Raw genomic sequence first — 18973 nt, 5'->3', positions numbered from 1 at the left:
AGTGCGAAATTAGAGCGCAGCTGTAGAGGTATGTTAGCTTTATGATGTACTATGGTACATAATTTGAGAGAGAAATAAATATATACAGGGTGTTTCAGAGAACGCAGGCCAAATCGCTCCTGCCAAAACTACTTATCACAACGAAAAAAGGCTTGCGGCGTTTTGGTCGTGGGCCAGGGACCCACTTAAGAAAATGATTAAAGTCCCGGATAATTAACTTGTTAATTACTTTTGCGTAATTAACTTTTTTAATATTGTGTTTCAGGGCATGGTTTAAATTAGAAAATTGCTTAGCATCATCGAAAACCACTAAATCAACCAATCGCAGAACGATAGAAGGCACGCGAAGCATTTTATGGCTTTCTGAAAACCGCACCAATTCGAGGGGTGTTTAAGTTTCGGTTTGTTATCGGAACGCATCTCCGCCCCAACGGCACCGCGCCCCGCGAAGAGATAGTGCAACCAACCTCCGCTGCGCCGTCATCGCGCGACGCAGCAGAGGCTGGTTGCACTATCTCTCCACGGGACGCGGTGCTGCCGGAGCGGAGATGCGCTCCGATAACAAACCGGAACTTAAAAACCCGTCGAATGTGTGCGGTTTTTCAGAAAGCCGTGAAATGCTTCGCTTGCTTTCTATCGTTCTGCAATTTGTTGGTTTAGTGGTTTTCGATGATGCTGAGCAATTTCCTTACTGAAACCATGCCCTTAAACGCAATATTAAAAAAGTTAATTAGGCAAAAATAATTAACAAGTTAATTATCCCGGACTTTAATCTTTTTTTTTTAAATGGGAACCCGGCCCAAGATCACAACGCCACACGCCTTTTTTCGTGGCGATGAGTAGTTTTCGCAGGAGCGATTTGGCATGCGTTCTCTGGAACACCCTGTATATTGTTTGTTTTGTTTTTGCTCGAGGGTAGGCTGCCCCATACTGCAACGCGCGCGGTGTTTGTTTCAACGTGAAACGTTTTTGGCTAGTTGTCTCCGGATTTCGCGAAGCCGCAACTCTTATGAAGCCGTGGCCTGTGACGTCACATGACGTCACAGGCCACGGCTTCATGAGAGTTGCGGCTTCATGGGAAAACTGTGACGTCACATGACGTCAAAGTTTCCCCACTAAATTTAGCGGGAAAAGTGACGCCACGTCACCTAAAAACCAATTCAGTTTTCCTGCTAAACTTAGCGGAGAAAATGACGTCATATGACTTCATGTCATGGGACTTATACACAAGGTCGGTTTCCCCGCGAAATTTGGAGGGAAAACTGACGCCACATGAACTCAACACCAATTAAATTTCACGCTAAATTTAGCGGGGAAACCGGATTGGTGTTGAGGACATATGACTGTTAGTTTTGCCGCTAAATTTAGCGGGGAAACTGAATGCGCAGTGTAGCATTATGGTACATCACAGACCTACACACCAACCGAGTTTCTTCGCTAAATTTAGCGGGGAATTTAATTGGTGTATAGGTCCGTGACGTCCCATAATACAGCGCGCGGTTACGCCCACGACGACGGCGACGCCGCCATACGCGGAAGCAGGTGACTAAAAGCTGCGCTCTAAAATGAATTTCTGTTTTTTGGCTATACATTCTAGAACGCATTTACAAATTCATAAATTACACAAATCTTGCGAAAAGAAAAATGTAAGATAACTTCTGTTGGCCTAAATAAATCTTTGGAAAGCAGAACAATGACAGCAAACTCGTTTGTTATTTACTGCCAAACGTAAGACAAAATATGAATACGAATGCGCTCGGTTGTAGAGACGAACACTGTCACTCATATAGCAAGAGCAGGAAAAAGAAACAAATCAACCTATCTGTTGACAAGTGCCGCGGCAGTTTGTTCTGAATATTTAGGATAGAAGCGAAGTCACTTACTTGTGTCTTTCATAACAAGGGTTTGTTAAATAAACAGCTAGAAATGCGACAAATGTAGAAATGTCGGTGCTCCGTGCAATAATTACCCAGTGGCCCCTAAGGCACGCGTTCTCAATTTGTGGTCTGTGGATCCCCAGGGGTCCGCGGCGACATCGGTGAGCTAGGGCCAGCACTAATTTGGGTGATTGCTCCATCGAAAGAAGGTAAGGCACTGAAGAACATAAAATAGTCAGGCCGAACACCTTTCGAGCTGTAACGGGGGCTTCGCGAGTAACAGTGGATTCTTGCGGGTTTCTTGCGGTAAAGACTTTTTGAAAGCACTTATATACATTTGAATACGAACAGATTTATTACAGAAATTCGTAAGAGGAAAACCTGATGCAGTTTGTGCAGGTGCGTTATATGATCAGGAGTACATTACGTAGGCGGTTAATTTCACGAAATATTAAAAGAATTAACAAATTTTAATTCACTTTTTAATTAGTAAAAGTATACATCAAGTTTTAATGAGAGACTTGCTGGGCTTCATCGAAAACCGTTAAATCAGTCGATTTTAGAACAACCTGAAGCATTTGGGACATCAGGGGTGCACTATCGTGCAGCAGGCGAAAAGCTACAGCGGTGGGGAAAAGCAGATGATAATCTCATCGCCCGTCTTTCCCAACACTATCTTTGCGCCTTCTACACGAGGAATCACTTTGGTGCATTCCCGCGTTTCTGCATGATTGGAATTAAAATGAAACACGCCATATATGTTTTCAGCCTGGCTTTATACTGCGAGAACGCTTCGTCAGGGCTCGTCCGCGAGATTTCAGAGAAATTAAACGCGGATTAAACGTAGCCAATTTGATCACTTAATATTTTCACCGATTCAGGCTAAGTAAGTCGCTCGATATATGAAACAGGTTGATGTCACGTAAGCGCGTATTCAACATGGGTCAACGAATGACCTCAAGGGCTGTTGGGGAATCTGCAGCGACGTGAAATTCAAGAAGCGGTGCCCTATGGTAAATGGGTATCAATTACGCTTCTCAACTCTTTTCCTCACAGAGTAGCAGCCTCCGGATCATCATTTCACTCGCACGCTGCCTTGAGCTTCTCAAGGGTGCATGGAAAACGCGTGTCTGTACGGGAATCCGAATCAAAACGGTCTGCTTGAGGTCGCACATAAAATGGGCCCGTAAAATAGGGCACGATGCTATTTATTCGAATGTCGAAGCAGGCCTAAACACAATCGGAACGGAAAGAGAGCAGCTCAACAACACGCCACGAGTCCGGATGTCACCTACGCGGCCATTTTAGAACGTCCTCCACTGGCTCTGTTTTTTTTTTGTTTTTTTTTGTGAGGACCGAGGGACAACAAAAAAAAAAACACAACCTTTCGAAAGCCGGAACACGTGTCCTTTGTCGCTTCATTCAATACCGCAAAAAACATCGAGAGTTTCGGGAAAGCAGACGCAGTGGACGTTAGTTATCGGCCGAAACCTACGTGTTTTCGCCTCGTGTCTTGGATTTGAAAGCAGGATTGCAATGGCGTTAAGGCGAAGAGTGCAGGTAAGTGAACGTGTGATCCTTTCGTGGTTTTCTTACAAAACAGTCTTGATATTTAGTTTATGACTGTAAAAAAAAACAAAAAAAAACAGGTATTTATTTGAGTATTTACATGATCACCGAAGAGGACATATCTCGACAAAAGTACACGCCGTACATATTTTTAAGCAAAGTTTCAAGCTTCGCACATTATATAATTCCTTCCTCTTACATTTTCCAAAAGGTTCAAGTAAAGATAGAATTGTTGTGGTCGCATTGTTGTTTATTTCTTCTTTAAAACATTCTAGTGCGTCTACTTTTTTTAAAAAAACTGTCGCAGAGATAATGATGTTGCGATAGGTTATTGAGAATTGTGAAACGTCATACTCATCGTCTCATTACGAATTTCATTTTTAGGACTATTTGTAACATAATCAATTCCTCTGATTCTATGTGGATGGCAGGGATTGAATTAGCGACTGATTTGAACAAAAGTTCACGACTGGGCGTGCTTAGAGAGCGCAGAGACGGGCCAATATTTGGCAACGAACAGAGGGTTTCCTAAGCGATTTTTGTTACTCAAGAACAAATCTTTAGCCCTGCAGATTTAGAAATAATACTTTTGGACATCGAGAGCTCAGAAGTGTAATAAAAAATGTAAGACATTTCGTTTTCCATGCAACGAAGATATGTCATTCTGGACTTCAGCGTGTCTCTAGAGGCGGTAGTCAGGCACCCGTGCCACATGTGATCTGGTTTTGACTTCAGATATCTACAACTTGGAGGCAGAAGTGTAGAATGGACTTAATAATCCGAGTCAAGAGCTAAAAAGAAAATATTAGTGTTTCTCCATCTTTAGAATATTCTCTTACTTTAAGTGCAATTTGAAACGTGGTTCTTCTTTATGGAAATAGCCTCTAAACGCTTCCTGCCCAGAACGAAACATCAAGTTTTTAAAGTGTCTGTGATATCTCGCCTACGCGTTGTCTTCTATAAAGCGCTCACTTATTACATGTCTAAACATTTTTCCTATCAAAGGCGAAAGAGCGTTGCCTAAAGAATTAGAAATTATACGCAGACCGGAATCGGGCAAGGGCTGAAAACAGATGGCCCGTGACGACTTTGAAGTGTAACAAGGAAAGGGCAGATATTTGCTATTCACGTATGTCAGCACACGTTCAGGTAGTACCTGCATTCACGGGAATCCTGGTGCGCAAGACGCTTTAGTAATGAAGCTCCCTCAATTGCCCAAAATGATTCTCACTTTACTTTAGGTTCTTCGCTGGTGGAATACCGTAAGCTTGGTTTTATTTTTCTGGGTCACCGTCGTATCTGCTCTCTTTATCGGAGGTCTAAACCAGGTGAGTGTTCGTCGTACATATGCGCGTTCTATTTCTTACGTATACTTGAACACGATACGAAGACTCTCGCGTGCGTTTGCGACAATATATAAATTATTATGATATATAACTACTTGAAAAGACGCACCTAGGTCTAAGTTCGGTAGAGCGTTATATTACGAACTATCAGGAATACACTATGACAAAGAGGGATGCAAGACACAACCAAGGACCCCGTAAAGCGCTTCAACATAGAGCCATCGCGTAATGCGCTTCGCCATCGCCACTACGCGTTCTCAACCCATGGCTTCATACAGATGACATTAAGTACAAACCCTGACGTGATAGATTAATCGGCCTCCCGAGTTTCAAACATTGAGTTGTTCGCCAAGTGTATAATTAAAGTCACGAATAGTTGCAATGAGTGCGCATGTTTAAATTGTACGATGTTACGACCTAATATTGTTACCGCAAGCTTATCGAACTAAAAGGCATTTCATAATGCGGAGATGTCCTGATCAATTAGCTGGTAACCCAAATATGTGTATTAAATTTTTTTCAAGTACTGGTTTAGGGGGTCGTGCCTAAATTCCAGTATTTAAAGTATGTACTTGCTATAAGTCATTCTACCGTAAGTCATAGCGTTGTCAAATACTAAAAGACACAAAAATGCAAACATGGAGACTAAAAGCACAAATTCACGGCGTATTCATTGATGAGCTTGATCCATATAGCCGGAGACGACACGCGCACAAAAACTCGTAGCGTCGTCTGCGTTCTGACTTACAGTAAAATGAATACAAAACTATTCTTAAAGTTGTAAAATGGAGAAATATTTTGATATATTCAACAGTGATTGTTTTGCTTCCATCCTACCCGATGTCGAGACTGGGAGCAGATAAAACGTTTTAAGACCCGCCCACAATTATGCGTATTTGTACCTCCAAGGAAGGCGGTGCCATCCACCGGAGAATGCGTGGATGATAAAAGCTGAGAGCTACCACCGCTTCAAGTGACCAGCGAAAACTAGAGTCGCTTGGTGATTGAAATGGGAAACATGTAATTGAAGCTATATATACGAGCTCGCAATCGCAGCCTATGCAGTTGCAAAAAGTGACTAAAAACAACAACCAACAAGTGAGTAGAGTCAAACAGACCCCCCCCCCCCCCGCACGCACACACGCACGCACGCATGCGCGCGCGCGCACACACACACACACACACACACACACACACTAAGCGTTTAAGGTTATGCCTGTTGTCGGCGTTCGTTTTAATTTGCCGACAACCCACACACACATATACACACATAAGCACGTTAAAATTGGAGGTGTAGTTAGGCTATCCTTCATTTATTCACTCCCTTTAGTCCTTGAAGTGTCATATTCTCCAGGTTTCAATTTACTCACCATCCAAGCTTCATCTTAGGCTGATATAGACGCTATTCCGTACTGATGTTCTACATCAAGAGACATAATTGAAGAAATTGGTTTACCAGCATCTCGAAAGGTTTTGTCTTTTCGAAATTTAATGAAATCTGTTAAGACGTAAGTGTTTGAATGAGTGAAATAAAAGCAAATAAAAGCTCTCAGATATCTTTGGAGATTTATTGGACAATAAAATGCTTTTCGGTCCCGACAACTTCACTTTAAACTGTGAATGCAAACATAATACTGAACAGTGCAAAATACATAAAATTACTGGGCATTAAGAATTCTGAATTGAAAAATAATGTCAAAAAACACAAAATGCAAAACACAGCTTAGTGTGGGGCTGTAGTTCGTAGGCTAGCCTTATGTATTTGTAGAATTGCATTGCATAGTTAATGCTTCATGTTGTCTTTAGAGATACCTGACGTAGTTATTATTTTTCCTGAAATTCGCTGCAGAAATTTGATACATTATTGCACGAACTCTAAAATTAAAAATAAATATTTGGTATGAGCAAGTTTTTAATTAAAAATTTATGAAACCACTACTAGGAAAACATAAGATATTAAACAGGGGTTAGAGATAGTCGGAGAATTACCCTTAATAAAATTATCAAAGTCACAGCTACAGACTTAGCGGCTACATCTGAAGTGGTCGTAACAGCTACAAATGGTATCTATAGTACTTAAGCAATCTATTTTAATACGATTTAAACTGTAAAAGTTACGTTTATTACCGATACATTTTTCCCTCCTTGCATCACTTCTCTATCAGAGTGGTAGATACGTGACTACTTTGAATATAGAGGGTGTATTAAATTATTAGCTTTGTTTCGCCACGAGTAACTGACGGTTAAATCAACATTCTAGTGTCAAATGCTGCGAAAGCACTGTAGGCTCTACGGCCACCAATAACAGCAATGACCGTAACGCGTGCCGAAAGCCAGAACTCTAGAAACAAGTCAAACAAAAATGCATATACAACTTCAAAAAATAAAATTTAATTTACTGCAAACAGGCTTGCTCGTGCGTACAATTCTCTCTACGTGCTTCTGGTCGAAGGTAGTTTTTTGTTTTTCCTTTTTTTTTTCTCGAGGTCGCAGCAGGTCGCGTCCGAATGTTGGTTAGATAACGCGCATTCTCATTTACGCTCGCGAACCCCCTACAGCACGCCGTTTTCAATTTACAAAATTGCCCGCTGTTCTTTCTTATAGATCGCGGAGATGTGGTGCCAGAACTTTTATTTACCATCTGTACATCTAGATTTTTTTTTATTTTATCATTGATCGGCTTATTGGGAAACTGAAAACCGACAATGAAGTATAATCTATCTTCAGTGAGAATTCGTTCGGTTCATTTATTGAATTTTTTGCTCATACTATTTCACAACAAATGATATCGCTAGAGATGCCAGCTCACGTTTTCGTTCCATTTTGCCTTTGTCACTGCATTGAGATTCGAGTCGCTTCCGGTTAAACTGGAATCAGCTTCTTCGTTTTCGAGATTACTTTATGCTGTGAGGGCGCCATCGTTTCTTTTTTCCCCCTTAAAGAAATACGCCACTAATGAATTTCAGTATGCCGGTCCCATCTAGAATTATAGGTTTTTTTTTTTAGCCGCGAATTATTTTACAAGTCTTATATCATGAAATTGCAAACCTTTTAGTTGTTCGTTGTATTCGTTTTTGAATCCTAAAAGCAAACATCATGAGCAAGCGTGTTTGGAGTTGAAATAGCTAAAAAGCTGCGCAGAATATCTTAAGCCCTCGAGTAAGAAAAAAACAAATACGTAAAGGTAAGTAAGTTTTGTTTTTGTGTGTGTAAATGCAAATAAGTTAAACACATCCCGTAATAAATAAATTAAAAAAAAGTCAAGATGTTTCCGCCGTACGACCGGTCTTACAGGGTGTTCAAAAGTCAAGACTCAGTCACTTAGAAAGAAAAAGCCTTCAAGAAATCAACAGGACGGTCGTAAATTTAGAAATAATCTCAGGTATGGAGTTCTGTCACGTCAAACCATCTCCTGTGATAGAAACTTACTACTTATGGCTTCTCACTAATGAGGGGCATTTCGCTGCTTAAAAAATATCTTTTTTGCCCCACAGAACGTCCGGCTTTGCATGCTTTCTCAAGCCTCTTCTCTGCAGGTAAGAATTACCTTAGATGTCCGTTTTTAATTGGCCGTTTTTAAGGGCGTACATCTTGTCTAGGGACACGTTATGATCCCCAGATTAAATTCAAATGAGGCGTGTCTAAATAACTTACTTTTCTCCAACTCATGTTTTACCATATTCCAAGATGCAAACGAAAAAAAAAAACACATGATAAGTTGAAGAATAAGATGATCATCTTGCTTATATGCTAAATAGTCCTGAAGTCAAATATCTCCGAGAAACCTACCGAAGTAAATGTCGCTGTAAAATTAGGCAAAATAGAGGAGTTCCTTTTCCAGTAATGTAACTTGAGAAAAAAACTAGCGCAGGGGAAACAGATTCTTGTTCAAGTAAAATAAGCGAGGTTGTCTTAAAAACCAAACATGAAGGTATTAGGGCCTAGCAACGCATATTGAAATAGGGTGTAGGAAACGTTAATCATTCGTAAGAAGCAACCATTTTGGAGGAAGTTATTCCACAAGAATGTAGCTTAGGTTATGAATTTCAGTTGCCGCAGGTAGGATTTTGCAAAATTTCTAGATTTCGTGAATTCATGGGTTTTTCTAGTCTTGTCTTGTCGTTATATGTCTGCATTATTTCTTTCTCGAGAAAAATTCTAACTGGGTTATTGTTGCTACAACGTTTCTGTTACTCAAGTACGTTTCCTGCAGTTGCAAGGTTTCTTAACTCCAGACACAAATCAGTAGTAGAATAAGCAAGCGCAGGCTCTTCGAAATTGCCTAAGCGAACAATGGGCGAAATCTGCGTGCGCCTCCTCGAGTTTGCCGAAAACACGAAGCGCATTTGCCAGAATTTAAGATTAATGTCACCTTTGGTACGGCATGTGCTTATAGTAGCCGAGGTTTGGAGATGTCAGCAAACAAACCAGCAAGCCAAGGCGCCAGTTTTTACTTTAATTTTAAGTTCGCCGCGATATACACGGAAGCGGCGCAGCAACATGGAACGCGATCATGGATTTAACAAATGTCTTCACAAGGACAATAAAAATTAGTTTCTTCATTGACAATGTTATCATTTGCCACGAAAGTGTATCGTAATTTTTTATATATTCCGTACAAATATTGAGGAAGATGGTGTCGAACATGCAGGGGAAACCTTCCATCTGCAAGCTGAGTGATTTAGCCTGCAGATGGACTAGACACCAATGTTGCAATATCGCAACGCGTGATTTTCCTCTGTGCTCGTTTATTTCACATATAATTAGTCATACTTACCAAAATACTATATCTAACACATCATATGTATCTACCCACTCAAATCTAACCAACTGCGTATCAATCGTAACTATACTGGTTTCCACCTGAAGGACCGTGGTAAAAGTAGTCCGGCTCCTCGCGGAGCATTACTAATTTCCTCTTTTATGTTGAGAGTTAAGGTATATGTAAGTGAATTAGAGATCAGATATATATTATCTTATCAAGAGGTACAAGTTCCAAACGACAAAAGTATCTCTTTTTCCTCCGGCAACTAAATCTCGTAACAACTACTTTGCGCCAGGTATGAAAAATGCGCAAAATTGCTTTTGTTTTTAGGTGACAAGGGGTTTAGAATCTATTGGTTTGTTCAAATTATTTTAACCGCAGTAGTCGGAATCAAGACGCAACATACTCCGTTTCACCGCTCCGAAATATTATGGATCACTATAATAAAAAACTTGCGAGGCGTTTTGTGAATGTAGAAGAATCGTTTGAAAAAGAGACAAATCCTATTAAACTCACTTGTTTCTTCTAATAGACACAATGCATCCTGTGTAACCAGCCCAAGTACAACAGCGCCGTAAGTAAAGTTTTTTTACTAAAACATCAGAATGAATATGCATGTTAAGCATGCATGTTGGATGCTTTGTTTGCAAGCAGCTTGAAGTCTCATCAAAAATAAAGTTGTCATCTTTTTCAAATATAATCGACGTTTTGAAGAAAAAAAAAAGATAACCCTTTGTTCTTTAAAAAAAAAATCACTTTTGCAGAAGCAGAAAAAAACTTGGCAATACATTTAACAGTGCTCTAGGAGAAATAAAATAAATATTCCCGTAACAAATTTCGGATTGAGCTTAAATCGAATATTCCCCATTTAATTGCGTCAATAGCGCCAAGAGTGAACACCCTTATAATTTACAGCAAAAATTTCTTAAAAGTAGAAAAAAAGTATGATAATGTCAAATACGACATTCAATGTACATTGCCTTCACTAATGAATAACTTGATTAGATAAATAATATGGTTCGGCATCAATTAAACTTTTTAACCCTATTAATCATCAAAATTTAATTGATTAATTAATCGAATAGTCAGTGTCGTTTATTTCCATTGACACGATCTTCAAAAAGTCAAAATTGTTTTGTTTTTGTTGAGGATGCGATAAACGGCAGAATATAAAATTTTGATTATGAATGTCTAGTTGAGATTAGTTAAAAGACACTCACACTCAAAGAATACTACTTCAGGTGTATGAGGCAAAGAGGTTCGTTGATATTCCCCGGGCTTTAATTGTTCACGGTTTTCTCTGCTCAATTAAACGGACACTCGCACAGTATTGAAGAGGACGGAGTACGTGTGGCCTTCTGCATTTGTCTGTACTTACAAATCTCACCCCTAGAGTTTACTTTATGTGGACATTTTACCTAAAGTTCGTCCTTTATTCAGGTGGAGTCGTCCCCGTCTGCGTTGTGAAAGAGGCCTAATTTTTACTTTGGTTTGTAAAATATTTAGCGATTAAGTGGTTTAAATAATTAAACGTGATTAAAGCATTGGTCGAATAATCGGTTGCTTAATAAATTAATTGCTTAGCCCTAATAAAGAAATCAAGTTAACTACATGAATAAAGGTTTTAACGGTGAAATGTTGCAAGCCCTATTTAAATGTTTCAAAAGATCGAGTACTCTAAGTTGGGTTGCAGTGATTATAGGCTGAATACTTTTTGATAAATAGACTTTTTCAATTCAATAAATTAGGATGTGTACAATATAAAACAAAATCGTTTGATTAGTATAAAACTGATTAGTGTTTCAAGCATTATGCAGGAGACTCCTGAAACACGCACTGTCAGTTTATTTCTTTCAGTTTCCCGTCCTTATAAGCTAGGCTTATCGGTCGATGTAATTCTTTCCAACAGGTGAACGGCTGCACACGGCAGGTAAGTACGGCATCCCAAAATCTCATTGATCATATTCAATCACAAAAATTCTGAACTTTGATGAAGGAATCAATGACCGCTAGTCTTATTTTATGTATGCGAAGGAAACATCTGCCATCTTAGAGCACAGAAGGCGCGCCTCTAGGGACACGAATAGCTGCAGCAATGACGTTGCCTTTTCGGGATTTAAACGAAACTAACGACACTAACATGTGTACGGACTGCGCATGCGCTATCACAGAAAACTCCGATATGCGCAGTGTGTACCAGAGGGCCCATTGTACCGTGTCGGATGTGTAAAGACGGTTCCCTAAAATTCTCTAATACCGCAATCTTACTGTCAGCAGACCGATCATAAGATGGTCGAGAGACACCGTGCCCTGCGTTGTCCTTTTTTTTAAGTTGGCAGTTATTATAGTACGCTACCTGGAACGCGGCTCCGACTCCTGTGTTTAGCGCTCTCTTCCGCCCGTGCATCGAAGGTGGTTGCGAAGTGGCCACAAACGACGTCACAAATCCAGGGTGTGATCACGCTGTCGGATGTCGCGATTCTGGCAGTTGGACATCGACATTCTGGCGAAAAGCACGACACGTAGCAGAGCGCGTTGAACACAACCGAAAACGCAAAAAGAATAAAACACATGAAGAACGAACACAGACACAGATGAAAGAACGGTGTGTGTCTGTGTTCGTCCTTCATGTTTTTTATTCTTTCTGTGTATTGCGAAAAGCACGGGCTGACGTGTCGCTGTCATGAAGGCGTCCGAACTCCTGGCTGCCAAACCTGACAAAAAGGGGCAAACAGCGCGTTAAAAACGGGGACAGAGTAGAAGTGCACACGGGAAAAGCGCTTGTCCTGTGTGCACTTCTACTTTGTCCCTGTTTTTTTTTTTGCGTGCTGTTTGCCTTTTGATTGTATGAACCAATTACACGGCATCGCCACCCTAATTCTGCCGAAGCTTCCATGAACCGTTAGCATGTAGAGGGACCTGCAGCAGAACAGGCGTCTGCCGCATACAGCACCACTGCTGAGACGCCGCCAGGATCACGTGACACTTCTCTAATGTCACAAGGCGTAAATCAAGGGATCACTTCTTTTTTTTTTGACGCAGTAAACACATCCGTCGGATACACGTTCCAGGGACTTGTGACTCTTGTAACTCCAAGGCCGAGTAAGTGCTGCCCACGCCGAGAGATCAGCCAAACACGTGTTCTCAGCCTCGGAAACTTCCTCCAACAGTCCTTCCGGAAAACAGTCCTTCCGGAAGCACCGTGTCCCTTCGACCGCGGACTAGTCGAGCGAAGTACTCGGGCGCACACGTCTCTGGTCCTGACACCTCATATCCTTAGTTCATCCTTAAGCTGATAGTGTGGTGAAAGGTACGTGGTCGTTAGAGCAATCATACTTCAATACTTCGCCACGTGATCACGCTCTCGCTCAAACCCACGTGCGGAGATTGGGGTCAGGTGATGACACTAAGGAAGGTGATTGGTCCGGCGAACGCGTGGATCGTGCCGCAGTGTCAGCTTAAGGGGTGAACGATGTATAGTCAACGCTGGGGGGGACGGTGAAGGTTTTCGTTTTTCTTCTTTGCATATAGATGACCTATTTCGGAGCCGTCGAAGAAAAAATCTACTCTAAAGAAAACACTTTCAGCACACCTAAAACAATACAATATGTTTACTGATCTCCTTACGGGAACCGCAAACATTGCTTACATGAATATAGTGAACAATTACTTAAGATTTGGGTTACATGTTTTTATATTCTGAGAGCTGCTCCTCCTCTGGCTGTTTCTAGGCAGGGCAGGGTGCGGATGAGACAGGCACTTTTGCTGGAGAAGGAAATTTCGAAAAATACATTAAGAGTTCGTGACGAACAAAAAATGACGAAACAGCTGTTGATGCTGAACTTATTTTTAGGCTTCTCGGTGTACTGCTTCCGAATGAAAAGAAGGAACGCTTGGCATTCAACAAAGAAAATTTTATTATGTTGCGTATGTTAACTTATACATGAGTGTTTATGTCAGAAATCTTATTTATTAATTTATGTTTTGATACCGCTCGCTTATAAAAATGCTCAAAAAGTATTGGCAGTTTTAAAACATTTTCAATATGATCCCGATGTTGGATCATAGCCCTTGCGGAAAAAAACCGCCTTGTATCTAACAAGGAAGCGAATTGATCAATAAGCCAACAAACGTTTTTCATTGACGTATATACATAGAAAAATAAACATACACAAGTGCACATTAAAACTGAAACTTATTTCTATTGAATTTAGAATGAGAACAAATACAAAGGCGCAATTGTACCAATGTCTATTGACAAAACATTTTACTCTCTCACCGTTGACAGAAAAGAGTAGTAGCTAAATATATTAAACGTGTTTGCTGCTTTATATTTATACGTTGTCAGTATTGACTAGGTATACAACTTTTAGTTTATGTTCCCGACCCCTCACTTTAATGAACTCAAAGCTGGCAGTCTGCTATAGCTGTCTGAGAAGCACAAGCCATTTGTATGGGTTATAAATTAACAAAGCAGCCTTCCATTGTACGTTTCCCATGTTTTATTGTTTTCTTGGATATGCGGATCCTAAACTACCGTTGGGCAATTAAGACTTGGTCTCACGTAGTGGTTAAAAGCAATCTACTTCGTTGATTCCCCCAGAGACTATGTTTGGAAGCCTAGCCTTTGAAAAGGTCGTCATGAGGCGTAGCTAATGCTGTTCCGCCGGCGATCTGACGGAATTGAGATAACTAGAAACATGAAACGTTTAACTTTTTCTAGGTGCACTCAATCTTTTGAACAGTAACATGACCAAATATTTTTTTGTTCACGTGATATTTACAATTATATAGCTTCCAAATTAAGAGACATCCTCCAGATTGTGTACCATGAAATAATAATTTCCAAACAGGTGACGATGGGACGATCATAGTCATAAAGATCGTCTGTTATAGTGAACACAAATCTGATGGTTAAAAAGTGTATTACGACTTAACACAATAAAGATTTAACAAAAATATAGACGTTTCGCCACCTATGCATGTGACATCTTCAGTAAGGACTGGCACGAATGAGGCTAGAGCCCGTCAGCCACTACTTATCGTCAATACCCTCGTAGACATTCGGTAGGGGGCTGCGGTTGGTGACACGGAAGGGTCACCACCGTCGAACATCTATCTTTATGTTATATCTTTGTTGTGTTAAGTCGGAGTAATATTTTTGACCATGATTTCTACCGGCTTTAGGAACATTTCCGCACTAAGTAAGAGTAAATTCAGACATATTCGCACATGTGTGCAATTTAATGAAAAAAAAAACATGAAGGTACCAACGCTAGCCTTAGACGACGTTGGTTCAGCCTGTATGTGACTTCAGGCCTAAAACAAAAAGTGCGTCAGTGCAGTAGGCTTTGTTATTTTTTGCTCCTCAACCAGTGCACGTCTAATTCATGTTGAATGCGTTCTAAATTAAGTTCGACGTGTTCCAAATACTATTTTTACGATTAATGAAAGACCATCGGATTAATGACGTTTCAAAGAAGAACTAAAAAAAAGCGACGTGATCTATTTTTATTTGTATCAAGCTCAAATTCCGACGCTGCCGACGCTACCAGGTAATGCAACGTCAAAAGCGGAAGTCACTAGGATTTCTTCGCTTATCATTGGTTCTGCTATAAGAGAACACTTGAAGGAACATAAAGAACACCAAGTTGAAGGTGCGCTTTTGACAGTGTCTGATTGGTCCCATTAGCTCGTAGCGTCGGTTGCCCCTGCACTTGAGGTGAAACGAGGTATAGCAAGATACATTTTTTTTTATTGTTCAATATTTAATTAAAATCTATAGTCCATATAGGTCATGTGCAAAATTTACCTCAATTCTCCCATAAACAAAAAATGAGAGTCGCGACTACCTGCGTCAGCTAAGTCTGGTATGAATCATTTCGGTAACCAGCCCCAATAATCCCTAGAATGTGGTGCTCATATTAAAACATTTAAGTTATAACAATGTTAATGTTTTACACTGTCGTATAAGCCGTCCTAATGCTTTGAGAGTTTAGGTTTCATTCCGTCAAATTACAATAAGGATGAGAACACATAAGCTTACTCATCACTCAGCGCTTGAGCTGGAGGAAACAGCTGAAAGGAAAGGCGTAAAGCTGAGTTCCTTAAGAAGTTATAGAAAATGTTACGGTAGCCGTAATATGAAACGAATGAGTCATGACTGGACAAATATATGACCTACTCGCAGTGTTTTCCGCGTTGCGTGCCATGATTTGACGAGTTGCAGAATTGTATGGTACTCCATACAAGTAATACAATTTCTTGTAATTGGTTAAATTTTCAGTAATTTTGAAATAATCGAATTACTTTTATTAGAAAGTAATCGCAGGAGTAATTGAATTATGTTTGGAAGTACTAAAATGTTTTGTAACCGGTAATAGTTTTCTCTTCCCTTCTTAATGGCGCCCATTGGTTACCTTTTCAGTAATTTTGAAATATTCGCATTACTTTTATTAGAAAGTAATCGCAGGAGTAATTGGATTACGTTTGGAAGTACTAAAATGTTTTGTAACCAATACTAGTATTCTCTTCCCTTCTTAATGGCGCCCTTTGTACACGTTTCCCACCGAGGAATCTTCTATTTTGTCTCCAAACAAGGGATGGTTTTCTGAAATTGGTAGATTAAAATGATAAGTAGTTTATAGTTCGGTGATGTTAACTCAATCTTGAACAGTATAAAATACCCGTTTCCAACCCGGCTGAAAATTTTGTGGCTTTTAGAAGTAGTTGAAAAAGTCACGCTCCCTTTTTCAAGTAAAGGCCCATTCCTCTTCTTCTCAAGTAATCAAATTGAACATACTTAAACCTACAGTACCTGTAATTGTTATCGATCGCTTATGCTTCAGTAATGTGTAAAAGACTGCTTAGTAGCAACATTGCCCCCATGAGAAACCATAACTGGCCAAAAATATGAGATTCTGATAGTACATTCATGACGAGTCGTGATTGTTAAAAAGAGAAGCCCGTCTGCACTTTTCTTCTGTTGAGGGCCGTGATTGACCGTATGTATCTCCCACCTACCATATTTCTACCATGGCGAACAGAAGTTACCGGATGTACGAAACATTCGTCTTATTTTATGTTGCTCCTGATAGGCCGATCGTATCTATTCGCCAGTGTGAATCTATGGTTTGTTCTAATGGCGAAAAAGTGCATGATCCGTTTGCCATATTGGTTTCATAGCACTGAAAGACTGCATGCCCTATTCCCCATATTTATACACGCCGAAGTTTTTGAAGCACTTCGTAAAATCTTATTGCCGCGTGCAGACACTAGAACCTAATATAATCCCCTCTACCCCTAGATGGATGAATGCAAACCGCTGAACCCCTTTAAACGGGCGGGTGCTTGCACCACCTAGCCAGTATGTATTTTAATTTAGCTCCGACATGATTCCACCAGTTCGGAGATATCTAATAACCAAATATTTGCGGATCTATTACAAACCATAAAAGTATTTTTGGAAACCACCAGCGCAGTGCATAAAGCAATGTTCTTCTTTGTTTAACCCTTGCTTCTCTTGCAGAATTCACTCGCTTCAAACATCACAATAGAGGAAGCATTCTGTATCCTCGCAGCTTGCATTGATGTAAGTACCACTTATTTGTTTTGGTTAAGTTATATACAATAATTTCCTAAATTTATTATTTTATCTTAGCAAATCTCAGAGATCCTACCTATCTCAAGCCCAGTATAAAGAGCAGCATCCGGCACTATGGTATTTTTTTTTATTAAATCTAAAGTGTTTCATTACGAGTCAACAATATTCGCATAACCGGAATGCAGTAAAATTTCCCTAGAACTACATAATATCAAAATGAATTGCAAGATGAACATAAATAGACAATTTCTAGATAACTTTTCTTTATACTCCACTTGAGAGTGTCCTTCGGGTATACTAATTATACCTTCTGAATACTTCTGAATTGCAGGTTATACCTTCTGGAGTCTTACGAATTTCAGGTTTTATAATCCGAGCCATGGCAGTTAAGTTATGTGAAGCATGGTTACATATTTGTTCTTCTAGAATACAATGTGCTATAGTCCAAGCAACTAGAGGTTTTTGCATTCGATTATGCACATCAAGGCTGAACAGAAATTGTATATTGAAGCTTGTGTACTAAAAGCTTTTAACAGTTGTCTGCGTTTTATACAGAATCCACGACAGACGCCTATCAACCTTGGAAAGCGGAAGAAACGTGGTGACGATGATTCGTCAGACAGAGTCATAGAGGAACACTATGCCCAGGTTATCATGGATGACTACGACGTCAATGACGACGACTTCTGAATCTAACCAAGAATCTTCCGAGCTCGAAATCAGACGCTACAGGCACTGCGAAGACTGCACCAGCATCTCCATCGACTTCACCATTTTAAAGAAAATGGAAAATGTTCACCACCGTCGGGCTCAAGGGATCTAACCATCGTTAACTTTGACCTAATGCAAGAACGTCATAGTTAGAGAAAGATAGTTACTAAAGCACAATGGCTTGTACTCGACGCAGTAGGTCATGATGAGAAGGTGCAATCTTAACCAACAAGCATTCAAGCGTGAATCTAAAGGTGAGAAGAAAAAAAAACAGATTTTTGTTGAATCGTTAAAATGACTCTAATTTCGCGCACTATGTTAACCGACAGCCTACGTCAGGCGTGTAAAGTGAACAGCATCTACTTATCGCGCAGAACAAATTAAATTTCAATGTTAGCCATCAAGAAAACCCTAAAACAAATCATGTAGACAACAGCGAAAACTTAATAAGCCGCGTCTTGCTTTTAATTTGTGAGTTGCAATAAGACTTTGACCAATTGTGATGTTGAAGCATGGTCAACTATAAAGGCACAGTGTAGGGCGCCTGCATAAGTCTGCCTTCAACTACTTTTGTGAGAAAAGAAATTTATTCCGCTATTCGCGTAGAATACCCCCCCCCCCTCCCCCCCGTTTCCCCACACAAGGAATAAACAAAATATACCCAGTTGGCTGCTGCGAAAAAATTACTTGCAATAATTCAACATTCAAGACGGTACAATAGTCTTAAAAAAAACCTGGTAACATTTATGAAGGATACTCTGCTGATTGACAATTATTTCTAGCGCACTTTTGACATGTTTTTATCTAATTTGCTTTTTTATGCTAAGAACAAGTGATACTTTACAAAATAAACCCTTAAAATGCAGGCGCGCTGGTGTATACTAAACATGATGGTAAACCTCAAGACGGGGTTGGGCCACAGCCTCACATTAATCTCGGGGTTCACCATCATGTTCCAAAAACAAGTTATGACAAAGCACGAATCTACCAAGCACATGGAAATTGATACTCAGAAAATAAAATAATCTCCGATAGTTCCAAGAACACAAGCAGACGCTTTGCTCGCGTTTGCGTAAAACGTTGATCATCACTTTCAAAAGAC

At 40.1% G+C, this 18973-nt stretch overlaps 1 protein-coding gene across 1 annotated transcript; it reads left to right on the top strand.

The window, feature by feature from the left end:
- Window positions 1-3413: 3413 nt before the first annotated feature.
- LOC121047196 lies at window positions 3414-18181 on the top strand. The gene is made up of 7 exons (XM_042289340.1): window positions 3414-3437; window positions 4688-4780; window positions 8287-8328; window positions 10090-10131; window positions 11467-11487; window positions 17086-17148; window positions 17716-18181. The coding sequence occupies exons 1-7, from the start codon at window positions 3414-3416 to the stop codon at window positions 17848-17850; spliced, it is 420 nt and encodes a 139-aa protein (XP_042145274.1). The 3' UTR covers window positions 17851-18181.
- The last annotated feature ends 792 nt before the right edge of the window (window positions 18182-18973 follow it).

This window comes from Ixodes scapularis, unplaced genomic scaffold (genome assembly GCF_016920785.2).
Source record: "Ixodes scapularis isolate PalLabHiFi unplaced genomic scaffold, ASM1692078v2 PGA_scaffold12__126_contigs__length_90152505, whole genome shotgun sequence".
In the NCBI taxonomy this organism is placed as follows: Eukaryota; Metazoa; Arthropoda; class Arachnida; order Ixodida; family Ixodidae; genus Ixodes; species Ixodes scapularis.
This window is presented reverse-complemented; position numbering and strand designations above follow the sequence as displayed.